This window comes from Phodopus roborovskii, unplaced genomic scaffold, assembly GCF_943737965.1.
Source record: "Phodopus roborovskii unplaced genomic scaffold, PHOROB, whole genome shotgun sequence".
NCBI lineage: Eukaryota > Metazoa > Chordata > Mammalia > Rodentia > Cricetidae > Phodopus > Phodopus roborovskii.
Genome location: NW_026126409.1, coordinates 34,412,716 through 34,430,104, shown reverse-complemented (window position 1 = coordinate 34,430,104; position 17,389 = coordinate 34,412,716). Strand labels below are relative to the sequence as shown.

General features: G+C 38.8%; 1 protein-coding gene across 1 annotated transcript in view; it reads left to right on the top strand.

The window, feature by feature from the left end:
* Asah1 (N-acylsphingosine amidohydrolase 1) overlaps positions 1-17,389 on the top strand; it is a 32,068-nt gene that overhangs the window by 12,471 nt on the left and 2,208 nt on the right. Inside the window, exons 2-12 of the mRNA XM_051182311.1 lie at positions 2,913-2,959; positions 7,155-7,245; positions 8,104-8,190; positions 10,555-10,633; positions 12,506-12,580; positions 13,371-13,416; positions 14,394-14,538; positions 15,254-15,308; positions 15,418-15,499; positions 16,847-16,978; positions 17,057-17,180. Of these exons, the coding sequence (XP_051038268.1) occupies positions 2,913-2,959; positions 7,155-7,245; positions 8,104-8,190; positions 10,555-10,633; positions 12,506-12,580; positions 13,371-13,416; positions 14,394-14,538; positions 15,254-15,308; positions 15,418-15,499; positions 16,847-16,978; positions 17,057-17,180 (963 nt within the window). The remainder of the gene's footprint in view (positions 1-2,912; positions 2,960-7,154; positions 7,246-8,103; positions 8,191-10,554; positions 10,634-12,505; positions 12,581-13,370; positions 13,417-14,393; positions 14,539-15,253; positions 15,309-15,417; positions 15,500-16,846; positions 16,979-17,056; positions 17,181-17,389) is intronic.

Genomic DNA, 17,389 nt, shown 5'->3' with positions numbered 1-17,389 from the left:
CCATCTCCTGCCTTGTCTTGTTCCCCTCTTCTTGCAGACTCCTCCTTCATTCTCCACATAGTCCCATTTCTTATAGGAAACTTTAAGATTGAGTCTTCCAACTTTGTTCTTTTCCAAGATTGTTTTAGTCACTCTTAATGCTGAAACCTGTAGATTACTTTTGGGAATCTGGCCATGTTAACAGAATTAAATCTTCCACCCCATGAACAGAATAGCTATATTTATCTATGTTATCTTTAATTTTGTTGGTTAGTACTTTATAGTTTTAGGTGTACAAGTTTTGAATTTCCTTGGTGAAGTTTATTTCTCAATACTCTTTTGTTTTTGTGTTCGAGAAAGTCCCCCTTATAGCTCAAACTGGCTTGAGCTTATGATCCTCCTGCCTCAGCCTGTAGAGTAATGGAATGTGATTATACATGTGTACTTTGTTGATAGGTATTCCTTGGATGCTTTTGTAAATGGGACTATTTTCCTTTATTTTAGCTTTTTATTATATAGCTATATGATTTCTAACTTGGTAGATTGATCTGGTGTCTTGCAGACTTACACTCAATATTTCTAGTAAGTTTTTAATAGATTCCTTCAGAGTTTTGTATTAAACACTATCTTCTTTCCATTTCAAATACTGTCTATTTCATTCTCTTGACTTATCACCTTGGCTTTGATTTTATTTATTTAGTTCTGAAGTTCTCTACCAATTGTCTAAAATCATTCAACTTTGTCTCTTTGTAGCATTGTTTGTGTTGAACCTAAGTCCAATGCACACTGAAGAAGCATGTTACTACCACTGTTCTATGTCTACAACTACATGTTTATTTTGTGCCTCACCTTTGTAGGCTTCTCCCCTGGAGCTTAGAATTGCTTTCTTCCTTTTTCTTCTGCTAAAAAAAACCCAAGCTAATGTCATCCCCATATCTCCTCTATGTTTTAAAGTTCCTGGGTATCACTGGGCATGCCGGTGTATGCCTTTATTCAGGCATCTAGGAGGAAGAGACAGAGGAAGCTCCATGAGTTCAAGACCACCATGGTCTACATAGTGAGATGCAGGCTAGAAATGTTTACATAGTAAGATCCTGTTTGAAACAAATTGCACTGTATTTAACAAAAATTAGAGTTGTTATTTGCAGTTTTCATTGTCAGCACTGTAGTCTATGAGTTCACAGAGTTTCTCTGAACTTTTGCTAGAAACAGAAGCAGAGGGCCTGACATTTCAACATGACAGAACCTAACTGTTGGGTAAGCTGGGTAACAGTAAAGCTTTGTACTTGGTTTTTGGTTTGTTTGTTTATTTGCTTTTTGAGGTCCAAGCTGAGGACGAATCGTTTTTGAGCAAGAATGTTTTACAAGTGGGATTATTTAGCACAAATGACTTTTTTGCTACAGAGTTAATATTGTGTCTTAAGGAGTTAACTCAAATCACACTTAAACAAGAAACCTATGCAATGGTAAGGGCATTTTATTGAGAGTGAAATGGCTCTGTATGCTCGCCATGTTATCAAAAGTTAATTTTGAAGTTTACATTCCTGCACAAGGGTTCAGCGGATAGTCTGAACTCCACCTACAATCTCAGTAGTTTCCTCCCGTACTCTACCTCCTCTTATTGCAGATTTGTGCTTTTTAGTTGACTTTCACGGTATTAGGTCACTAGAGGTGAGATGAGCAACTTGCTACCTGGAAGAAGTAACAAGAGAAATAAATCTACAGGCACTTCTTCTGCCTGATTTTTTGGTTAGGGGAAAATTCAGTTTTGCCACTGAGAGAACGGTTAATCCTGAAGCAATCTCATTCATTCATTGCCTCCAATAGTGACCTCAGTGTCAGGGCTGCCCGCCCTCCTATCAGGGAACACAGTATGGCATCAACACAGACAATTATAGTACAATGTGGCATTGTAATGGAGATGTGTACAAATACAGAAATGTATAAGAGGAGATGACTGTTTACACAGGAGACAGATGAGACTTCACAGAGAGGGTCGGTGGGGAAGTGGAAGGAGAAGTAAGTGTCTGGATTGGATTTTAGAAGTTAGACCTAAAATTTCCCCAGGTCAGATAGTGGGCATCTGGGTAGAGAACATGTACAGGATAGAAGCGTGGGAAGTTTAGGAAGCCTTTGCTTGTAGCCATGCTATTAGGAGGTGTGTCCAGAACAAGACTAGATGGTAGGCTATGGCCAGATTATTAAATACCATATGCATTTGCCCTGAAAATCTAGTTTAAGATGCAAATCCTAGGTCAGAATGCAGTAGAGTTGCCTCAAAAATTGAGGTAAAGCTACATCCTATTAAGCCATTGACATGCTATCCCATCACTTAGAAATATTTTCCATCTCCCTTTCTGCATTTCTTTATTCAATATAATCATTTTAAAAAGTCACTTTACAATACCTAGCCTTTGTATAAACTGAATTGAAAAATTAATTGTTTGGGAATTTGATAGGCAAGACTTTAAAGTTATTGAATGCTGGTGCTGGGAAATTGCACAGAAGTTAAGAGTGCATTCTGCTGTCACAGAGGATCTGGGTTCAGTTCCCAGCACTTACAACATCTGTAGCTCCAGGGCTTTTCAATACCTTTTTCTGATCACCTCATGTATCAGGCATGCATGATGTGTACATATGTGCATGTAGGCAAGATGCTTATATATAAAATAAAAGGATACAAATATTTTTAAAAGGTACTGAATTTCAAGTGTTATTGCACATACCTATAATCTCAGTGCTCAGGCAGCTGAGGCGGGATTATGAGTTGGAGGTAAAGATGGGTGTCCTATTTAATAATAAATATGAAGCCAGCCTGAATGACATAGGGAGGAAGCCCCTATCCCAGACAAAGATAGTAAAATGGCCTAAAAGGATGCTTTTGGCAGTCATTTATAATTTTCCGAAATGTTCATTTTTCTTTGTCTTTTTAGTGGACAGAAGATTGCAGAAAATCAACTTATCCTCCTTCTGGACCAACGTGAGTGACCTCAACTGATCAAACCATTGTCCTGTGCACAAACCCTGTAATGATCAGTGTACAGATCTATAAAGATCTGTAGAATGATCATCTAGAAGTAACAGCAGTAAGTGAAACTTAGGCCACTTCTTCCACCCGGAGACAAGGTTTGGCTTCCTTATGTGTTTGACTCAGGCAGATATGGAGATAATCTGTTCATTTCCTGCCCATGAAACGAATAGTGTTCCTGCCCACCCCCAAACTACTCTGTCCCCTAGAAGCATCTTTGTGCTCTGTGACAGTGGAGTCAGGTATCCCTCCTGAGCTCCAGCACTCTGCAGTGCCTGGGTGTAAGCCCTCAGACTGCATTGGAATGTACAAGGAATCTGTATATGAGAATCAAGAAGTAAACCCCGACCTGATAAGGCTTTCAGGTAAAACAGGATCAAAAGCCATAAGACAAGGATGGCACAGAAGGGACAGAAGGCAAGGTGAAGGAGAGGTGTGGAATGGTCGTCTGTGCCCCTTGTCCTCTCCTGATGCAAGTAGACTGTTGGTGTGGAAGGAAGCAGAGTACACTTGAGACTTTCAACATTACAAGGTCTAGCTGGCCCCTTTCCTAGTCTAAATGTTCTAAGTAACCTCTGTCCCAGTACACATGGGACACTGGCGTGTCACCCTGTGTCCACCCTCTTAAACATTTCTGCTGCTCATTAAGTCCTTAGGATCTGTTGTGTTGTTTGTCCCTGTGTGTGTTCTGTCCTCTGGGTTAGGTTACAAATGACCTGAGAGCCACATGGGCACAGGCGGCATGATTATGGAATGGTCTGGGTATAGGGAATGCCAGGTTTCAAAGGATGAAATGATATAGTTTGTAATTACCACTGATTGAGCATCAGTTACTGTTGGTTGAGAGGAACTGTGATAACCCAACTTGTCTTGATTCACCGCCTGTGTGGAAAGATTCGAGAGTAAACAGCCAGTGCCATTGCAGCTCACCCCAGTGAAGGTCCTTTTCATCACTACTGATGCCATCTTGGCTTCATCGCCTTCCTGATTGTGTCTCTTGGCTGCCCAATTCACTGAACATGGAGCATAATTTCTATACTGAGGGCTGTCTTTGTCTTTTTGTTTTTAAATCTGCCTTCTTTTAAGTATATCTTATATATATCGGGGGATATATTTCCTTTAAAACTGTAAAATTTTCCTGATTAGGCATAACACAACTTGTCACTACATGTGTATGTGTTTGTATGTGTGCCCATTCCTATCTAAGTGTTGTGTGCGTTTTCTCTCCTTGCTTGCTATTTCTGCTGTATTTCTTCTAGTTTAACTATCCCATTCTAAAACTTTCTGCCCTAATCTTTTTTTTTTTTTTTGAGACAGGGTTTGTCTGTATTGCTCTGGAGCCTGTCCTGGAACTAGCTCTGTAGACCAGGCTGGTCTTGAACTCACAGAGAACCACCTGCCTTTGCCTTGCAATTACTGGGATCAAAGGTGTACACCACCAACACCCAGCTCTTCTGCCCTATTCTTAACCTTTTTTTTTTTCCCCTGAACTGTATAGCAATAGCTCTTGACATCTGGGAGTTAGGGAGACATGCATCTTCAATTGATGAGTGTCTTCCTAGTCCTATGAGGTCATCTTTTTCAATCAAGTGCACAAATCTTGGTGGGATACACCAGCAAATGTGAGGGAGGCAAAGGACACCTGTTTGTCTGGCCTGACCAGTCCCATCAGTGCAGATATCAAGAGACTAGACTGACAACCACATCACCCTGCATCCACTGGAATCCCATTAAACATTTCTTTCCTGCTGCTCATTGGCTACTTTGCACCTGCTCTTATTTGTATATGAATGCATGTGTCACTTGGACTAGTTTGCAAGCCACCTGGGAAGGCAGGTGGGTTCAGATATTATTATGATTGATAGTTGATAGTACAGTGACTGGGCACAGCAAATGTGGAGTCTTAAAACTCGACATGATATTTACACTGTGGTAAAACAGCAAAACATACTCTGCAGATATCTATTGATCACTGGTGCTAAGTGTTTTCTACATCTCTCATGCAATCTTCACTGCCCTCCTAGGGTAGGCATTTTTAAATGTTTGAAGGAAGTGAGGTACAATTGTTAAATACAGGGATATCTTAGAGAGATGTTTAATGTGAGATAAAATATAAGATTAAATTAAGCTTTCATTGTGAAAAAAACTTTCTTAATCAGATTAACCAGTTATCCAAGAATTCTGACTAGTGGAGGTTTCATTATCAAATGCTGGTCCTCTCTGGTAGCAAGCTTCTTTCCTCTCCATTTCATCTGCTTGGGTCTGTCCAATATTCAACAGAAGAAGACTCAGGAAATTATGGAAGGTGATAGGAACGTGCAGGCTCTGTTGGGTGCTGAGAAGGGAGGAATTCACAGGCAGAACACCAGCCACCAACATGCATAGATAACCCCAGGAAGACAACACTTAGTTACTGCATCCAGACGTGGAAATCCAACTACCCAGCTTGGAGGAGGAAAGGTCTAGTCCAATCAGCCCATAAATGGGGTAACAGATTACTAAACCATGGAACACAATTTAGCATGGGTAGTCAAAAGAAGAAGCAGAGGAAAACTAGAACTGTTATATTGAAAAGGGGTTTCTCCACAAAAATTTAAGTATATAATATTCATGCAGTTATCAGCTTCTAAGGAACTGAGGAACTTGAAAAGGACAATTAATTATACATTTTATACACACAATAAATATGCAGACAATGTATACATATAACAAATACACATTTAAACAAAATTATAATTCATTGTATTATCATTGTTATATTACAATGGATTAATTATAATTTTGTTTAAATGTATGTTTCCAAAATTGAATACACTTCTCCTGCATCTATATTTCAATATGAATGGGTACTGGCTAACACTTTCATAAAACCTTTCACATAACCTTGGTCCCAAGCCCAGCAATATCATTTAGAGAAGCAGATATTCATGGTAGTAAAGTAAACACAGAGGCCCAGTAAATGACTTTCAGGAAATGAACTGTGTCTGGCTAGTATAAGGGCTAGATGATCTGTTAAGAGCCTGGTAGCATTGCAACACACACCAGTATGTACTCTACCCTCTTCTTAAATACACGGCTCAAGTGATGGATGCTTTTAGGTTTAGCTTTAATCTGATAAATCATTGAGTGTCACACCCTTGAAAGCTATTTCAATTTGTTTAAAAGTACTAGAGAAGAGCTAGTGTGGTGGCACATGCTTATGATCCCAACCCTTGGTGGGTAGGGCCAGAAGGATTTGAGGTTCCTGAATTCAAGGTAATCCTTAACTACATAGCAAGATGAAGGCCAACCTGGGCTATATGAGGCCTTGTCTCAAGCCTTGCTTATCAAATGAATGAGAAAATGAAGTTGCTGTAGCAGCAGAAGTAATTGTAGAGCTTATCAACCAGAAATATGGTCCAGCTCCATTAATAAGGGGTGAACATGGCTATATCCTATAGCAGAGATTGCTGTGTGACGGAGTAGGGAATTGAGAATGTATGTGATAGAATAGTGCTTGGGTTTGGCCTTGCTACAGGCAGATAAAAGGAGTCCACAGACATACAAGAATCAGTCAATAATGGGAAGCTTATGCTTGTTGCCACTGTAGGCTTACAAGATGACCTCACTGAAGCCATCACGAGACACACCAATTTGGCAATAGTGTTAGACTGGCTGACAAAGCATTTCTGACTGGAAAATCAAGTGGTGTCCTAGTGTCTAGAATGGTCTAGTAACCCAGCACTAGACTAAATTGTTATAAATCTTTAGAAAAAAACAAAAGTGGGCATTTTCTGTCAGCAGTATTCTCTTGAGCCACAATTGATTCAAATGTTACCAAGTCATATTAACATTCCAATGGGTATAATTTTTATTTGTGTGGTTTATGCTTTGAGGCAGGGCTCACTATGTAGCCCAGCACCCTGAGCACTGGGATTACTATGGCTCAGAATGTAGAATTCTCTTCTGTGATTGCTGAGTCTACTTCAGATTGTATGTGCAAAAGAGGGCTGAAGAACTGGGTACAAACTGAACTTCCTTCCCAGTTGCTTGAGTAACCGACTTCTATACTGTTGCCATGGATGTGTGTCTAGTCTACCCTTCCAGCGCTATTCCCTCCTCCTGAAAGTCACTTTCCACATTTCAAGATGGTTTCCTCTCATTGCAGCTATAGAGGAGCAGTTCCATGGTATACCATAAATCTTGATTTACCACCCTACAAAAGATGGCAGGAATTAGTGACTCAAAAGGCACCAATGGTATGTTACAAGTCTTAACTCTTTCTGTTCTGACTTTATCGAATATAATTCTGCTTTTTTTAAGAAGTACTTTATATGTTGGGTATGGAAGCCCACACTCATAATCCAAGCAATTGGGAGACTGTGGCAGGACAAGTGTTAGAGGAGTATAGAGGCCAGCCTGGTCCACATAATGAGTTCCCAGGCAGTCTTTGCTATTGTGAGATGCTGTCTCAAAAATACTCCAAAGGGGCTAGAAAGATGACTTACTGATTGAGAGCACTTAAAGGCACCCAGGAGAATCACCTGGAACTCTATTTCAAGAGACTTTGATGCCCTCTTCACCTTGTTGGGTACCTGGCACACATGTGATACACATACATAAATGTTAATACTCATACACATGAAAATAAATAAGTTTAATGGTGTATTTTTGATAGTCTTCTACCATGTATAGTAACTGATAGAGGAAAATACACCATTTCCCTGTAGCTTTTTGTTCTCTGTAGAATTTGTTTTTCCTTCCCTTTGTACTAAATGGTTAAGAAGCAGTGCTACTTTAAGGAGAAAACTGTTGATGTAGTCATTGAAAATACTTTCAAATTAAACTATTTTGTTATTTTTTGTTTGTTTGTTTGCTTATTTGGTTTTTGTTTTTGAAGGCAGGGTTTATCTGTGTAACAGTTCTGGCTGTCCAGGAACTGGTAGACCAGGCTGGCCTGCAACTTAGAGAGATCTGCCTGCCTCTGCCTCACAAGCGCTGGGGTTAAAGGCGTGTACCACCATGAAGGTCTACCTTTGTTTTCATGACATCAATATTCATCTTAAATATCAGTACTTAACTTTATGTCTTTTTAATGTTTTATTCATTTTTTTCAGGTGAGGATTATAGTGAATTCCCTCAAGAATTTAGTAAACGCATTTGTGCCAAGTGGAAAAATAATGCAGATGGTTGACCAAAAGTTGGTAAGAAATATTTCCTGCAATTAATTTGAAGGACACATATATAAACATATGTACATAGAGAATTAAAAATAAGTTGTGCCTGGGTGCAGAGAGACTGAAGCAGCAAGCACGTGGCCTACATGGATCTGCACCAGGTCCTCTGCGTATTTATTATAGTGACTAGTGTAGTGTTTTCATGGACTCCTAACTGAGAACGAGTGGGTCTATGACTCTTGTGCCAACTCTTGGGGCTCTTCCTCCTCTTGGGCTGCCATGTCCAACTTTGAGATGGTAGTTTTTGCTTCATCTTACTATATGTATTTCCTTTTGTCATCTTTGGTTGTTATCTCTTAGAAGCCTGTTCTCTTCTAATGAGAGACAGAAAGGGGATGGATCTGGAGGAGAAGCAAGGTGGGAAGGAACTGGGAGGAGTAAAGGGAAGGGAAACTATAATCAGGATATATTGTATGATAAAAGAATCTGTTTTCAATAAAAGAAAAAATGTGCATGAGATTTGTGTAAATAATACTTCATTGACCTTTTCTCAGGAATGTTAGGGGTAGTTACATTTATTCTTAAGCACTGTCAAACTTGAGAGAACCTTTCATTCTAAGGATTGGGTTATTAGAGTCACAGGATACTAAGCATGGCAGATTTGAGTAGTTAACTGCTCTGTGATTTGTGGGCAGCTTCACAAAGCAATGGGAAAATAACATAGATTTCATCAGAAGTGTGGGATTTCTTGTTTTCACAGTTAGGTATGCAGGTACACTACTAAAAGCCTAGTTGTTTCCCCCTTACCCATACCCCAAGAGTAGATCTCAGTGGTAGAGCATGAATAGCATGCTGGAAACCCCACATTTCATGCCAGAACTAGAAAGAAAATGTTCATGTTTTAAAAGCATTTTCTACAAGTAACTCACCATGTAGCTCTGGCTGTCCTAGAACTCACTGTAGACCAGACTGGCCTCAAACTCAGAGATCCGGCCTGTGTCTGCTTCCTGTGTGCTGGGATTAAAGGTGTGAGCCACACTGCCAGACTACCTACTGCTATCTTCTTCAGTGGTAACAACTAAACTTTCACAAGACATTGCCATCTCCCCAAAGACAGAACTGCCTTAGTCATAGGGACCAGATAATCAAAACACTTCCTCCTTTCATATGACCCTTGACTTGCCAGCCAGCAAGTCTGTAGGGTCATATTTATGTTCTCACCTCTTTACCAAAGTTATCATATGGTAAACCTACAGGATTTACCCAGAATAAAAGTTGGTAGAAACAAAAGGGGAATGAGTCCTCACATGCCCCAATACCTAAATCCTGTCTCTATCCTGAATGTCAGTTGGGAGACAGCATTGAAGTTCTTGATGCCATGGTTTGGAGTTCAGTGTTACTGTATTTTAAGGCTGCTATACACCTGTGAACCTTTTGTTTTCTTATTTGGGAGGATATTTACTGATACATATTTCATATGGTGGCTATGAGGACTAAATGGTATATCACTGTATGTAAAGTGTCATACTTAATGTTTTTGTTAAATTGACTGGAACAATTCACTCCCAGTGCCTTGAATTCACAGGAAAACAAGTAATATGCTTAGTTAGGTCACCTTATGCAGCTGGTAAGAATAGAATGTTGGGGCAGTGAGATGGCCAAGCCTGATGACCCAAGTTCCATCCCCAGAACTTTCATAGCTGAAGGAGCTGAAGGTGCAAGTTGTCCTTTCACCTCCACACGTGCCTTGTGGCATGTGTGTATACACATTATACACATACCTTGTATACAAAATAAATAAGCAAATGTAAAAAAACAAAAAAGAGTAAATACAGGACTTGAGAACTTTAAACATACTGTCTTATCCTGAGAATATAAATTGTGTTCTGCACATTTGTGCTTAGCTGAGGTCGAGAATAAGAGACAACATCCATCTTTGGATTGTTTACCTGTTGTTTGCTAATTGACTGCAACTAATGCAGTTTAGGTCAGGACCAGCCATTAGCCCTGACAACAGTTCTGTGACATGGTTGAGTACTGTTTGTTGCTGAGTGTTGTCAGTCTCTGAAGATCGAATGAGCAGAACTTTGCTCTTTATAAAGCTGATCTAGATGGTGGGTCACTTTAAATCATGCAGGTAAAATGATTCTGGTTCCCTTCTCTCTGGGGACTAGGCCAAAGATCAGTAGGAAAACAATCTAAGACGACAGGTTTTCCTAAGAGTCCAACATTGAGCATTATATAGATTCCTTTATAAATCCTTGATGTAAAATGTTAAAAAAAAAAAAACATATCACTCATTGCTTAACAGTATCTAAAGAGTTGTAGTCGGAGAACCGGCTCACAAAGCACGGGTTTAAATTCAATGGTCATTCATTTCTTTCTTTTCAGCCTGGTCTACTTGGCAAGATTCCTGGCCCCTTTGAAGAGGAAATGAAGGGAATTGCAGATGTTACTGGGATTCCTTTAGGTAAATTTCATCTTGCAGTGCTGAAAACACTGGATAAAACCCTGTGGCATATCTGAAGTCTGATGTATTATATGCAGTGAAATCCTGTGTGTGTGTGTGTGTGAGACATATGCATCCACGTATGCACATCTCATTCAAAAGGTGAAGGAATTCTAGTCTTAAAGAGATTTCATCAGCTCCTTCACAGACAATAGCCCTGTTCTGCCTTCACCATGTTAAAAATACAACTGAGCAATTGAATTGCTCTTCTTCCTTAATCCTGTCAGTACAGGCTGTTGACTGTCTGGGTTGTTTTCAGATTTTGCATAGTAACAATGGGGCTATTATTGATGTATGTGTGCATGCATTCTTGCATATGTTTTTTTAATGGGTTTCTCTTGAACTGAACTTTTGAGCCATGGCGAAGTTAGCTATGTACTTAACTTTGTAAATTCTGCAAGACAATTCCTAAGATGAACAGATTTATTGACAAGTGTAGAGTGGGAAATACAGTTTTCTCTCATTTGACACCACATTTGTCTGGTCAGTTTGACTTTTCTTTATTCCTCCATTTTGTGGAAGGGCAAAACACTAGTAAGGGTCTCTCCATAAATTATCTTTCCCTCCATACATTATAGTGGTGTCTTTGATGTAAGTCAGGTGACTGTGTATGTGGTGCCATTTGTGAACTTGCTTCTGTTTCATCCTTTGTCTTGTACCAGTCAGTCCCATGTGTCTTGGTTTCTAAAGCTTTACTGTAGGGGCATTTCAGCAGTGTAATTCTTCTTCTGTGCCGTCCTTCAGCAGTCTTGTCTGTGTTCTTCTGCATTCCCATAACTTTATGTTTCAATGAAGTTAATATACCCTTGAATAGAGTGTAAGCCAGCCTTTGTTTGGGGATTGATTTCTCAAAGGCCTTATATATTACTCATTATTCTTAGGTAATGATATTTTGGGCAACTAACATCTATCTTCTTGTTTTTTGGTTTTTCCTTTTAAGGCAAATATTCACTGCTATGTAGCCATGCTGGCCTCCTTCTCCCCCTTACGGGGTGATTCTGGGCATGTGCAACCTTACCCAGGTCTTGAAAGTTTTTAGTTTCAGTTTTCAGTTTGTATCATTCATTGAAAAAGGTTTTTCTCCCTAATCTAAAAGCAACAGAGTCACCACTTTTTGTAACCAATGGCACTTTTCACAAGAGAATTGACTGAAAATTTCTGTTTCTTTTGCTTCACTAAAAGATTTTTTTTTTTAAAAGGCTGGTAGTTGGATTGACAAGTAAAGGGGCTTGTTGCTAAGCCTGACAACCTGAGTTCTAGATAATTGGGATCCACATGATGGAAGAAAAGAACCAACTTGCACATTTTCTCATCACCACACATACACCATGGCAAAGTTACACACACAATGGCCAACCTATGCACATATCTTGTATGTGCACACATGAATAAATGCACATACAAATAAATATAAAAATATTCTGTCAGGTGGTGATGGCACACTTCTTTAATCCCAGAACTCAGGAGGCAGAGACAGGTGGATCTCTGTGAGTTCAAGGCCAGCCTAGTCTACAGAACTATATCCAGGACAGCTAATGCTGTTACACAGAGAAACCCTGTCTTGGAAAAAACAAACAAAAAACGATAATATACTGAAGATACATACTTGTCATGAGAAGAAAGTCTTTATAAATATAAGGAGTTCTCACAATAATTACCAAATATAAAATCTCTAGAGAAAAGGAGAGTAACATAACTTAAAATAAAATATATTGGGGTAAAAATGTGTATTAAGCCCAGCATGTTAGCATTTAACAGGACAGAGGTTAAGAGTGGAATGACATTTTCTTTATACTGTCATGGCAATTAACAAAAAATTTCCTTTTTTCACAGGAGAGATTATTTCATTCAACATTTTCTATGAATTGTTTACTATGTGTACATCAATTATAACTGAAGACAGTGAAGGTAATATTTGCTAAGGGAACATGGCAGTGCACAGCAGAGCATAAAATTAAACCTTTTCTAGAATAGAATTAGAACATTTACTAATGAGGCTTGCTATTTAAATTGTGTGTATGTTGTATATACTTTAGATTATCCTGGTAAATTTTTCTAAGCACACTGAAAATTAGCTTGAAGACAACTGGGATGCTTATTAAAATTTTAAATCAGACATGTGCCATTCCCTGACAATTAAGCATCCTAATATATGGGCCTATGAGAGCCATTCTTATTCAAACTACCCCAGGCAATGATAGATTTTTTTTTTTCTGGAGACCCAGCACAAACATCCTCTCATAATTTCCCAGTCAAAAAGCACTGTGTATGGGAGCCTCACTTTCCTGGCTGGTCCCCAAGATCTGTGGCACAAGGTGACTTGCCCTTCATTCACTCTGACTTTTGACCTACATGTAATACTTGAGATGTCCCTCTATAAGTGGCAATTAAGGAATTGGGTAAGTCACATTAATAAAGGTTAAGATACCTATGTCCTGGTAGAACTGTAGTTTCCAAGGAATGAGGATTGGCCTCTATAGCTGATGTTACTGTAGTCTCCAGATCCCAGTTGTTACTGTCCCAGTGTGCTAGTGACACTAGTTTGAACTTAAGGTTTATTCTGGCTACCAGGCTTCTTAATTATTATATATTGCTAAGTGATACAGTAGTGAATAAATAGATCTGTTTGTCCATCAGTGATTAAGAATCCATTGGATTTTAACTGTGGATACATGTCTCTGCTACTTCCCCCTAATAGGTCATTTACTACATGGAAGAAACATGGATTTTGGAATATTTCTTGGGTAAGTAATTTGATATATTTTCATAAGAAGTGTAGACTATAGTATTACCTCGATGAAAAGCAAGTACCCCCTCATATGCAGAAGATGGCCATGGGTGAAGATGAATGGGTTTCTTAGTGTTAGAAAGGCAGGCACATAGGTGGACTTCCCAGTTACTTAGGAGTTGTATCTCAGAAGTTGTACCTAGTGAGCAGAAACTGGGACCATGCTTGAAGGGCACAGGTGCTTATTTTCATTATTGCTCAGAGAAATCTCTCATCTTGTCCTTTACGAAACATATTGGCTTTGTGACTAGATTTTCCTTTGAATCTGGATCTCCCTAATTATGCAACCAGAGTTACCACTTGGAAAAGGGATTTATTCTAGCTCACAGTTCAGAGGTTTCAGTCCATGATCAACTGACTCTTCTATTTTTAAGGCTGGTAAGGCAGAGTATCATGTTGGGAGAGCAGGTAGTGGAGGAGGGTGCTTACCTTCTAAAGTGAGGAATGCATTAAAGACAAAATATAGGGTGTACATCCAGGGCCCTGCTTCCTTCATATAGGACCCACCTCCTAAATTTGTATCGTCTGCCAGTAATCTTTCAGATTGTCAACCCATCCATGGATTAATCCTAACACTGTGCAAAGCCTCACAAGCCTCACCTCTGAACATTGGTGCATTGGGGACTGGGCCAATTCAACATGAGCCTTTGATGGACATTTCAGATCTAAACCATAGCACACTCATATCATAAAGATCTTGTTAAAGTTGATCCTATGTGGCCAGGCAGAAAAAGCACCTATAAACAGACTTGGAATCTCAGGCCTGTAATTCCAGCCCTTGGAAGGTTGAGGTAGGAGGATTACAAGTATGAAGTCATCTTGGACTCCACAGCAAGACCCAGTTTCAAACACATAGCATCAACATCTATGCCATGCCTCCTCTCACCTCCATCTTTGTTTCTAATGTCACCTACATGTATTTGCCTTTCTTAGGTGGAATATAAACAACAACACTTGGGTTGTTACTGAAGAATTAAAGCCTCTAACGGTGAACTTGGACTTCCAAAGAAACAACAAGACTGTTTTCAAGGCTACAAGCTTCGTTGGATATGTGGGCATGTTGACAGGGTTCAAACCAGTAAGGAATATATTATACAACTTTCTTTTTTGTTTGTTTGTTTTGTTTTGTAAAATATATATTTTTTATAACTAAGTCCATTTAAATGAAAACAAACATTTATAGACAATATTTGGGAATTTGGGCGTTGTTCAGTAGTTCTGTGTCCTGCTTTTACTGTCTGGGAGTCCCAGAAAATGAGAACATGTAAAAACCATTAAGGCTGGCATGATGGCACACTCCTTCAATCCTAAGGAGGCAGATGGTGGTGAGTTCAAGGCCAGTCTGGTCTACATAGTTAATTCCAGGCCAGCCAGGACCACAGTGAGACCCTGCCCCAGATAGACAGACAAAAAGAATTTGAAGCCCTATTTTACTCCCTTATTCTTAACACCTTTGCCAGTATTTGACCCAGTACCACAAAAGAGAAAGGAAATGGTTTCTGTGCCCTTTGAAGATAAAGAGTCTGTGGCTGACTGTCAAAAGTCTCAAAGTAAATGTGGAGTCAGGCTTGGGTTCTGCTGTTCACTTAGACAAGTCATGGACTCTGCTCTTTGTTTCCCATCTAACTCATCTAACAGTGCATGTGAAAATATTTTGAACTTAGAAGAGTCTTTCTAATGTTACTGTGGTTTTGATTTCTCCTTGCATTCTCTAGTATCCAGTTCAGGTACAGAGATGGGGCCTTTAAGAATGCATTGATATTTCTGACTGCATTGTTTTGTCTTTTTCTCAGGGCCTGTTTAGTCTTACTCTCAATGAACGTTTCAGTATAAATGGTGGTTATCTGGGTGAGTGGAATGTCTGGAGATGGAATGGGAATCTCGGTGTTTGTAAGAGAGGGCAGTAATCTAACCTTCCCCTGGTCCTGTGACACTGTCTGCATTTCATCTCTTCCAGGTATCCTAGAATGGATTTTGGGAAAGAAAGATGCCGAATGGGTCGGGTTTATCACTAGATCAGTTCTGGAAAATAGTACAAGGTGAAGTGATTTGTTGCTTTATTATCAAATATGTTAAATAATTAACATAAATAATTAAAAAATATGTTAAATAGAAATATTTGCCAAGACCTAGCTTCACATCCATTGAGGAATTGTTGTATTTCTTAGGATATTCTTTGACATTCACATGGAATTATTCCTGTTTTCTGTGCTGTCATAGCAGAGCAATTAATTGAATTATACATATCATTATTAGATATTGACACTAGGAAATATATCTAAGTTTTTGTTATACAAAAAAACATACCATGTGCATAGGAAATGCTATACAGTAAAATCTTTATGTAAATGGTAATACATTCAGTTTCTTAGCACAGGAAAAATACATAAATTACTAATACATATTAACCTAGAAGTTATAGTCTGTTGTAGTGCTGAAATAATACCAAATTTAGCACATACTATGTTCTTATGACTTGAACAATATTAACATCAATCTTACTTTTTAACACTTCAAGGGAATAGAATTTAGTTTTCTTTATTATCCATTCCATGCTTAATAGTCTTCAGAGTAGGGGTCCTCCTAAATTCCCACATTGATCCTCCCACCACCCTAATCCACAAGCCTGTTCCTTAACCATAGGCTTCCTCACCTTTTCCCACTCAGTCCCTTTTCGTCTAAAAATGCTTTATCTGATGCCAAAGATATAGGTATATAAAATATGTATATAGATCAAACATTTACTGTAAATAAATTAAAATGATTCTTTGGTATACATAGGATTTTACCATTCATTAAAGCCACAAGCATATGAGTGTACTAACAACATGGGACGTACTTGTTTATAGGAAGAATTATATCCTGACAGTATTTGTTACCACAGGTTGTAAGGCATCTTCATTTTTCAGCATTGACTGTCAACATTCAGGATGCCACTTGACATAGTATAAAATGGAAGAAATATATTTAGGGGCATTTTGGAAGTTCTGTCATAATCCCAAGCCAAATTCTATTTCACATTTTTTTTTTTTAATGAAATTCACCAGCAACTCAGGTAGCAAATTTTAAAATTAGGCATTCTAGAGGCTGGAGCTAGGGCAGTGTGAAGCACACATTCAGAACAAGGATGCAGGGAGCTGCACATGCAGCCTGGGAGAGCACCCCCAGAAATGCCTTGAGTCAGTTCACATTTATGTGATTTACAGCTAATGTTTGATCATTACTCATTCAGAAACCCTTTACTGTTGCCAACTATGTATGTCCATATTCAGTTAAGTAACTCCATTAAGGGGCCTCACATACCTGTTTCCCTTTAGTTCCTACAACTAAAACACATCATTCAAAATCAACTAAAAACACTCACTTTTAAAAATGTTTCTATATAGTTATGAAGAAGCCAAGAATACACTGACCAAGACCAAGATAATGGCCCCAGCATATTTTATCCTAGGAGGCAATAAATCTGGGGAAGGTTGTGTGATTACAAGAGAAAGAAGAGAGTCTTTGGATGTATATGAGTGAGTATATTTAATAAGTAAAAACAAGGACCCAGGCACACATGAAGCCTAAGAGGGAAGCTCTTTTTCTGTATCTAGACTCGATCCTAAGCATGGAAGATGGTATGTGGTACAAACCAATTATGACCGCTGGAAAAACACCTTGTTCCTTGATGACCGCAGAACACCTGCCAAGATATGTCTAAATCGAACGACGCAAAAGGTATGTTTGCATTGTCACATACGGAAAGATACTGTCCCCATATGGATTATTTTAGTTATGGTGTTTTTCTTTGATTTTGAAGAATCTGTAAACCTGAGCATCTTTAGACAAGCTTCAACAGAGCTTTCGCTGTTGAACTTGAGAAAATTCTTGCTTTAATTTTCCTTACTTACACTAATGCCAGATACCATTCTATAAAGTTAATAATA